This window comes from Geospiza fortis, unplaced genomic scaffold (assembly GCF_000277835.1).
Source record: "Geospiza fortis unplaced genomic scaffold, GeoFor_1.0 scaffold53, whole genome shotgun sequence".
Lineage (NCBI taxonomy): Eukaryota > Metazoa > Chordata > Aves > Passeriformes > Thraupidae > Geospiza > Geospiza fortis.
Window position 1 is genome coordinate 1853753 of NW_005054305.1, and position 8725 is coordinate 1862477.

An 8725-nucleotide genomic window follows, 5' to 3' on the forward strand; every position below is an offset into this window, starting at 1 on the left:
TTCCCAAGCCTGTTGCACTGCTGGGAGTTGTTACCCAAGGGCAGGACATGGCACTTTGTTTTGTTGAACCTCAAACCATTGTCCTCAGCCCATTGATCCAGCCTGTCCAGATCCCTCTGCAGAGCCTTCCTGCCCCCTGTCACCTGCAAGCTGCCTGAGGGTGCTGTCTTACAGAATTACTGAATACTGGGAGTTGAAGGGGACCCATAAGGATCATCAAGTCCAACTCTTAAGGGAATGGCCCATATGGAGTTTGAATCTGCTACCTTGGCATTATTAGCGCTGTGTTCTGACCAACTGAGCCAATCTCACTCAACCCCCTTGCCCATATCATCAATATTGATATTAAACAGACTGGCCCAAACTCTGAGCCCTGGGGAACACCATTTAGGACCAGATACCAACTGAATGTAACTCAGATATTAATATTTTATTATATTGTTTATTTTGCAGTTTTGTTTTTGAAATCGAGATGATCATTTGCATGCTCATTTCTGTAGAGAAGCTTCTATATATCCCCTTTTAGCATCAGTATGTTTTTCTAAGGAAACTATTCACAATCAAAATCAATATCTATCATTTTGTCTTACATCTCATCTCATATTAGTTCTATTATTTTTCTGGACAGTTGTGGAGAAGGACTGCTGTACTTTCTTATAAGTAATCTGAGTGAAATTCTCTGTATTCTCACACTGAGAATCTCCTTTTCCATTTGTACCATTATTTTAATCTTCTTGGATTCATGATGATGACCCTTGTGTTTAGAGCCTATCTCTTAAGTAGCCTCCCTCAATCAGCAAAAGCTTGCTTTAATTTCTGTTAGTGGGTAACATAATTTTCATTTGTTACTTTATTTCTGCAGAGGAACATTCTTCTCAACTGATATATGTATTTTTTTTTTAATTTTGTGGTCTTCAAGGACCTAGAATGTGTGACGCTTTTTTAGAAGGAAAAAGAAAATCCATTTTCAAAAGAGAGCTCAAAAAGAGAGCATTATGCCCATGCTGTGTTAAATGGGACTCTTCAGAATTTTTCAGTCTGCATCAAAAATGAAAACAGCCTTGCACTTACAAGTTTATAGTTGTCTTACTATCCTGTGGTAATTGGATGGTGTCACTTCCCATATGTTACTTCTCAAAAAGGCAAAAATGACAACAGGTGGCAGTTTTTACGGATTCTGTGCTGTGGGTTATTTACCCACACCCTGTTTCTCACACAACCTTTCTGTTTCCTGGCCTGAAAGAAAACATAAAACCAAACCCACTGTTTCTCATCTCTCTGATATATGCTGAAGTGTGAAGCTGCCTCCTTTGGCACTGAAATGAGATCTTGGCAATACAAGCCATGGTTACTTTTTACTCTGTGTTCATGAATGTTTTTAACTATTCCTGAATATTTTTGACAATGAGACAAAGCTAACTGAACAGAATGTTAATTGAAGTTCAGTTGGAGGACTGATTCCAAGATAGGATGCCTTATATTCCCGTTTTCCAGTTCAATTTGACAGTACAGTTGACAGAGTCTGGGGAATGTAGATCTAAAGTTGCATATTCTTCTTTAGGTTAGGTGCTTGCAGATTTGCTAAATTAATTTAATTAAGCTAAGGAAGAGGTTAAACATGTTTATTTGCATCCATGCTTAGTTGATTAGTATGCAAGATGAGAAAAAGCAAAATAAAGAGCACTTAAAAGGCTTTGTCAGGCTGCATAGCTGTGATTAGGGTACAAGGATAAGCATTTTGGTTTTCTGCTGCAAAAACATATGGGTTCATGCTTAATCCTTCTCCAGGCAAAAGGCACATATTTTCCCACTCCCTTGTTTGTCCCACCAGTTGCTGAAGCTAGGAGAGAGGTGGAATACCTCATTGTTTGGAGGAGAAGAAAAAAAAAGTGGTGGTGGAAGATACAAAATACAAAAGAATAAGCCATGTGGGTAGATATTCACTGAGCAGCAAGTGTTTTTTTTTTAATGTAAAAAATATGGTGAAGGAGCTTGTCAGATCAAGACAGACACGCAATTATTCCTGGTTCAATAACATTTTTGTATGAGACACTGTTTTTCTATTTGTTTGTTTTCATTGTAGGTCCTGACCAGATACCCCTGAGGGAAGAATTTGAGCAGATCATGTTGAAAGCTATGCAGGAGTTCACTCTGAGGGAGAGATCCTTGCAAATGAGTGCACAGTGTATCTCTGTGTCACCAGGTCAACTCCCTTGGCTTGCCAGGTTAATCGCCAGCGTGTCCCGGGATCTCGTGCACGTGGTTGTCACCCAGAACTCCCTGGCAGAGGGCATCTCAGAGACCTTGAGGTCTCTCAATGAAATGAAGCATCATCAAAAGCTACCAGATTATGTAGTTGCCATTTGTGCATCCAAGATGAGAGGAAATGAATTCTGTGTAGTGGTTCTAGGTGAGTATATTTGCAGACTGCTTCAAATGGCAATGCCAAATTCTTTTTCTTGAGTTATTGATCTGGTTTTTAAATCCCTTCTGTTCTTTTTATTCTCCTTTGTATTGTTGCGCTGCAGTGTCACAGTTTACTGTATCTTCAGCAAGACTTGAAGTACTGAAGTTCATGAGAATATAAAAAAATACCTTTATGCTAGTCATTACTACTTCTTGAGAGGCCTGAGACTTTATTGTTTGTGTGATTGCCTTAGAGAATATCTTGAAGTGACCCAGTGACAAAATAGTTGCTTTGTCTTTATTTCATGTAACAACTGTGATTTTACGTGGCAGTCTTCTTCAGACTGCTTAGAACAGAATGTGCTTTTCATCCTTTTTGTCATTATTTTTATCCTTTTTATTGTGCACTGATGACTGGTTGTGCTGTCTGTGTGTGAATGGGTGTAGTCATCTTTCCTTTGGAGGCAGATAAATCAATAATGCCATTTTTTACTTTTTTAATCTTTTTTCTCCCACACTAGGGATAATTACTTTTTTTCCTATTCATCCAGAATCCTCCATTTAGTCTAAGGTGCAAATACTTATTTTGAGTATCATTTGTCATACAAGTATGCAAAATGATGTGCAATTGCAAAGAACCTGCTAAAATTAGTTATATCAACTAATTTTCCAGTCACTAATGAAGTAGACTTGAGACTACTCTCCCAGTCTACTGGGTAAAGGCAGTGGAGATCCATGACTGAAGATCAGAGTGCCCCAGACTTCTAGGATGAGGAGGTTGTGTTTACAATAAACTGTATTAAGGTTTGCTCTCACTCTTCTCCCCTTTCTTCTCCAGGTCAGTATCAATCTCGGGCACTTGCAGAGAGCATGCTTACCACCAGTGAATTTTTAAAAGAGATAAGTTATGAGCTCATCACAGGGAAAGTTAGTTTCCTGGCATCACATTTCAAAAATACATCTTTAGGTGAGTGATTCTAAGAAACAGAAGTTCTACTCAAAGCAGTCTCTTCTTTAGGGTCGGTGCGTCTCCTGTTCAGCAGTTAAAATGCATGTGGATACAGCTCTGCTCTCTCCATTGAGAGGCATTCTCTTCTTCTCTCCTCCTTGTGTGTAAAGAGTGCTTGTTTCCTTCACCTGTGTGGTGGCAGTTCATAACCCTCTGGCAAAACATTTTTAACCCTGTCTCAGCTGTTGAATGTAATGGCAGGGCATGTAGTGCGCCCATAAGTACACAAGTGTTTTCTAGTTTGTGCTTCTAGCAAGGTTTTAGAGGTTGTTTTATGGTGTGTATTTCTTTGTAATCATCAGATGTCACCAGTAGCTGTAAAGCCACAGACTTGAAATTATACTACTGTTGCTCCTTTTTTTTAAAAAAATTAATCCAGTTGGTAAATCAGTAGATAGAAAAGTATTCTCCCTCCCTCTCTTCCCTGTATGCCCAGTCCCTTGCCCGAGTGCAGGTTTGACACCAGCTGTGTGAGAACATGGGTGTATGTAATGTTCAATGGTGTTTCTCTGAAATGGTTTCCAGATAATTTGGTGTTGCTAATTCTGATCTAGGTGATGATTTGGACAAGCTGCTGGAGAAGATGCTACAGCAGCGAGGGGAAAGTGTCATTATTCCTTTTAATGGAGATGTTAGCGAGTGTGTGTCATCTCAGGAGGCAATTGCCATGGTTTCTACACAAGAACCAGGTAATTTTTTTACATGCAAGATATGAAATAAGTGAGTAGCTTGCTAAACGTCAAAATGCATACACCTCAGGAGAATCTGAGGGCACATTTGCAGTCAGTGTGCCAACCTTAAAATACTAATACTGCCAGCTAAATGTAGCAATACAGCAGTTGCTCAGACAGAAAATCTCTGTAATAACCTTCAGCAATTTTTTTCCCTGATGTTTTTATATTCTCAAAGCTAAAACATGTTATCTTCTGCTAGGCATCAGGCAGAGTAGAGAAGATGTTTCTTTGTAGCACTGGCAGAGTGTATTCATCTCATCTTTTAGCACAGAAAAAAGGAATGTAACCTTGAGTTTAAGGCAGAGGGGAATTGTGTTCTCCTTCTGATCTCCTCAGCTGTCCTCCTGCCTGGTAATAAGCATTAGAGACTCGAGCTCTGAGGCTTAAACTTTTAGGGAATGTGTTTTGATATCTTGGGCTGTAAGGGCTAGGCAAGTGTGATCTGTAATTTGTTGATCCCAGATGCATCTTATTCAGCATAATGTGATAAGATTCTTACGTGCAAAAGGTAAGCTAGGATTTCCTGTCTAAAATTGCCAATTTTCAGAATTGTTTAGCTATTCAGAGTTCTAAACATACTTTTCATATCATGATACTGGCAAAAGATACACTGAGCTGTTGTGAACACTGAGATTCTTTCAGGTCCAGTATCAAAGCAAATTCAACCTCCAGTAAAGCTTTTTTCTGTGAAAGAAAGGTATGCTATTGGTTCATATTAGTTAACTTAAATTCATCTATTTGGTATTAAATCTGAATGAAAGCAAAATGGTTTATTGTCTCTACATGGACTAGGAGATCCCACTAGAAGGGCTGCCAGGCACTTTGTTCTGGCACCCTCAGAAGTACAAGTCTCAAGCTTCCTCAGAGGATTAATTTGAAGGGAGAATGATCTTTAGATTCTAGGTTTTTTTTTCTTCTTACTGTGTACTTATTTTTAAATCTTCATATTTTCTCAAACAATTGTTCTGAGTTAGTTTTGTCCTTAACATATGGCTGTACAGTGGTTGAAGCTATTGAGAAACTGCCTGAATAAAAAAAAAATAAAGGAGTAAGTCTCCTAGGTAATGAGAGGGACATTTCTTCCACAGCAGATCTGCTGAAATGGACACTAAGGCATATTTGAACGAGAGATAATCATGTGCACATGCACACACGAAAACACATCCCTGTATAAAACCAACACAGTAGTAAAAGTGGCATAAACAAAACACTGTAATACCATTATAAAATTTAATCTGGTAATCTGCAAGTTGAAAAGTGGTTAATGAAGCACAGATTGTTGGACATAGAATTTACCTAATGGAAATACTGAAACAGAACGTGCTTTTTATTTTGAGGAAACATGAGTGGTCTGGTCAGTCTCTCAGTTCTCTGCATCTAGTGTAATACTGACATTCATTAAGTCCAAATAGATCTGAGTTTCAGGAGAACATTAGAGCTTTGTATCTCTCTCTCTGCTTTTTATTAGATGTACACATGCACATCTTTTTATATATCTAGGTATGTGCATGCATATTATGTATGTGTTGGTTCATTTAACAGAATGCATTTCACTGTGTTGGCATTGAGGTTAGAAATCCTTAAAATGCTTAGCGCATATTAAAAAATGGTCAGTGCTGTACTTGAGGTCATCTGATATATTACCACATTTTTATCAAAGAAAGAAAGTTGGCATTTGTGATCTGGACCAAACTTTCCAGAGAGTTGAGATGTATTCTGGTGAGTGATGTTTTTTTCCTGATAATAGAGGGTAGGCTATTTGGAGGGTCATGTTTTGCTGGGGGGTGGGAAAGTAAACATGTTTCTTGCTGTGTTTTGTTTTCTTTTTCAAACAAACACGCTCTAGATTTGGATGTTGATACCTTCCAAATTTACCAGCCACAGCTCACAGTTGCCAGAAAGCTCTTGTCCCAGGTTTGTGCTATAGCAGACAGTGGCAATCAGAGCCTGGATCTGGGCCACTTCAGCAAGGTGGACTTCATCGTTATCGTGCCCCGTTCGGAAGTCCTGGTGCAGCAGACCCTTCAGCGGATTCGACAATCAGGTAAAAGGGAGGGGAGGGCAAACAGGCTGATAAACACCAGTATGGGATGTTATTCCATCATTACTGGTATAAGGGGAAAAGTAAGCTGCTCCAGCATATCTTTTGTCCTCGTAGTTTGTCTTTTATTGTACTTCTCAAAAAAAAAAAAAAAAAGTACAAAATCATTAAGACCCTGGAAAATACCTAATTGATCCATATTTCAGAGTAGTTTACTTCTTTAATTCAATTGGCATTCAACGTCATATACATTGCACCGTGCCTAATTTATGAATATGACAGCAATATTTCTTTACAAAGACTAGTTGTATTGACACAAACATTGAAGCAGAGCATGAAAAGTATGACATGATATGATGTATGATACGATGTGATATGATATGATATGATATGATATGATATGATATGATATGATATGATATGATATGATAGTGGGACTAATCAATTTTATATAAATTAATGATATTTGCAAAGGAAAGGTCAGGGTGACTTTTTCTAACTCAAACAATATTAGTATATTAGCTTAATGTAGGCAAGTTTGGCCTAGGATCAATCATGGAGCGTAACCAACTGAGTGCTGCTTTGGAAATGTTTGTGGAGGCCTGATGTTTTCCCCCCGCTTTTTGATAATGTGAGAAGTTTTTGAAAGGTCTTCAGGCACTTTCTGGAGGAAATCCAGAAGCCAAGGAGCATATTTTGGCCTCCATTGTGAGAGAAATCACGTTTGGATAATCATCTTCCTACTGGGGCCTATCAGTGGTTTGGCAGACAAGTGGCAACTTCCCACTGACCTTTCATTTTTGGATGTAGTCAAAGGAAAAGATTTTTGTTGTATTCTCCTTTTTGACAGGTGTGCTTGTGGACTTGGGCCTAGAAGACAATGGGACAGCCTATCAGAGAGCTGAGAAATACGTGGTCCGGCTGGACAATGAGATTCAAGCTAAATTTGAAGTTTTCATGAGGCGGGTGAAGCAGAACCCCTACACGCTCTTTGTGCTGGTTCATGACAATGCCCACGTGGATTTAACAAGGTAGCTGCTCCAATGTGCTGAAGGCAAACCATCCTCTCCCAGCATCTCCCCTTTAGGTTTTTCAGAAGACTTACCATCTTAGACACATATTGCTTTGCCTAGGCGTTTTTAAGGCATTTTGTGCCTTATAATCAGAAAGAATCTCTTTTGGTTGCCCATGATATTTGTTGCCTAATTCTGATTTACCTGAAGGTTGGTGAGAGTAGTTTCAGATTGTTTATTGGTTGCCTAACAGGACTCTTTTTAGGGTTGTGTGCTATGGTGCTGAAATCTAGGGGAAAATGCTGGATTTTGCAAATTTCTTTGTTCTTCTTGTCTTTTTTTTCTGTTCCTCTTTTTTTTCTGTGCTCAAACCCAAATGTATCCAATGCTCACAAGCTGGTCGTGCTTTAATTAATGTTTTTATCCCTGATAATAGTGTTGTTTGTGATATGAGAAAACTTACAGACATTTAAGTTTGAATCGTAAGAAAGATGCCATAGCTTCTGTAAGAAAAGGATTTAAAGAAACAGCTGTATTGAATTTGGCTTTAGGTCTAAACACAACATGTACACACATGCAAAAACATTTATTCACACCAAATCACAACTCCATATTGAAAGAAGAATTAAGTAAAGCTGATTATTCTGTTCTTGTTCCATGAGTAAACTAAGGAGAATAATGTGCTTTAAACATGATATATAAGATTGTGGGATTATTTTCAATATTAGAAATAAAGATGTCCCTTCCCATGGTAGAGGGGTTGGAACTAGATGGTCTTTAAGGTCCCTTTCAACTCAAGCCATTCTATGGTTCTATAATAAGCAAAATACTCTCCTTGAAGGACGGCTGAAAACAGACAAAAGGAACATTATTCCTACCTGGTCTTCCCATTCACTTTTTTTTTACTGTCTTAGCTATACTTTGAATTCGGAATTTCTGAATAAATAATGGAAGTAAAGGCAATTTCAGGAGCTCAGAACATCAGTAGACTCTCAGGCTCCCCAGCCTTTTAGAAATTTGTTATTTCAGACTGGAAATGCCACTGGATTACATAAAATTGCTGCTATCTCCTATCCCCACAGCTCATGGAACAGTGTTTCTTAATGAGGGGGGTTTAATCAGCTTTGGCTTCTTTTTGGTTTCCTCTGTGTGATGCTTTTTTAAATTGTCACACTAATCCACCTTCACACTGTCAACAGATTTTGATCCTTTATTTAGGTGTTTGCTGTTTTCCCTTGTTTTCCTGAGTTTACCCACAGAGAACAGTCAAACATTTTTTGAAGTCTTTTACCTTTTCAAAGAGATTTTTGGAAAAAAAACCCATGGTTCTCTGTGTCATGTTAATTTAGAGATTTTTCTGTACGAAGAGAGTAATCCATTGAATTTCAGGATGTCTGTAAAGCAATTCTTTGCATTCTTATTTCTGCAGTGCCATTTCAAGTTCCCTGTCACATGGTGAGCCTAATCATGGTCTGGCTGATAGAGTAATTAATTGCCGGGAGGTGCTTGAAGCGTTCAACCT

General features: G+C 38.5%; 1 protein-coding gene across 1 annotated transcript in view; it reads left to right on the forward strand.

Moving 5' to 3' along the window:
* GREB1L (GREB1 like retinoic acid receptor coactivator) overlaps positions 1-8725 on the forward strand; it is a 132323-nt gene that overhangs the window by 97052 nt on the left and 26546 nt on the right. The window contains 6 exon segments of the mRNA XM_031066537.1: positions 2084-2410; positions 3245-3373; positions 3970-4104; positions 5996-6193; positions 7041-7221; positions 8633-8724. Coding sequence (XP_030922397.1) covers positions 2084-2410; positions 3245-3373; positions 3970-4104; positions 5996-6193; positions 7041-7221; positions 8633-8724 — 1062 coding nt within the window.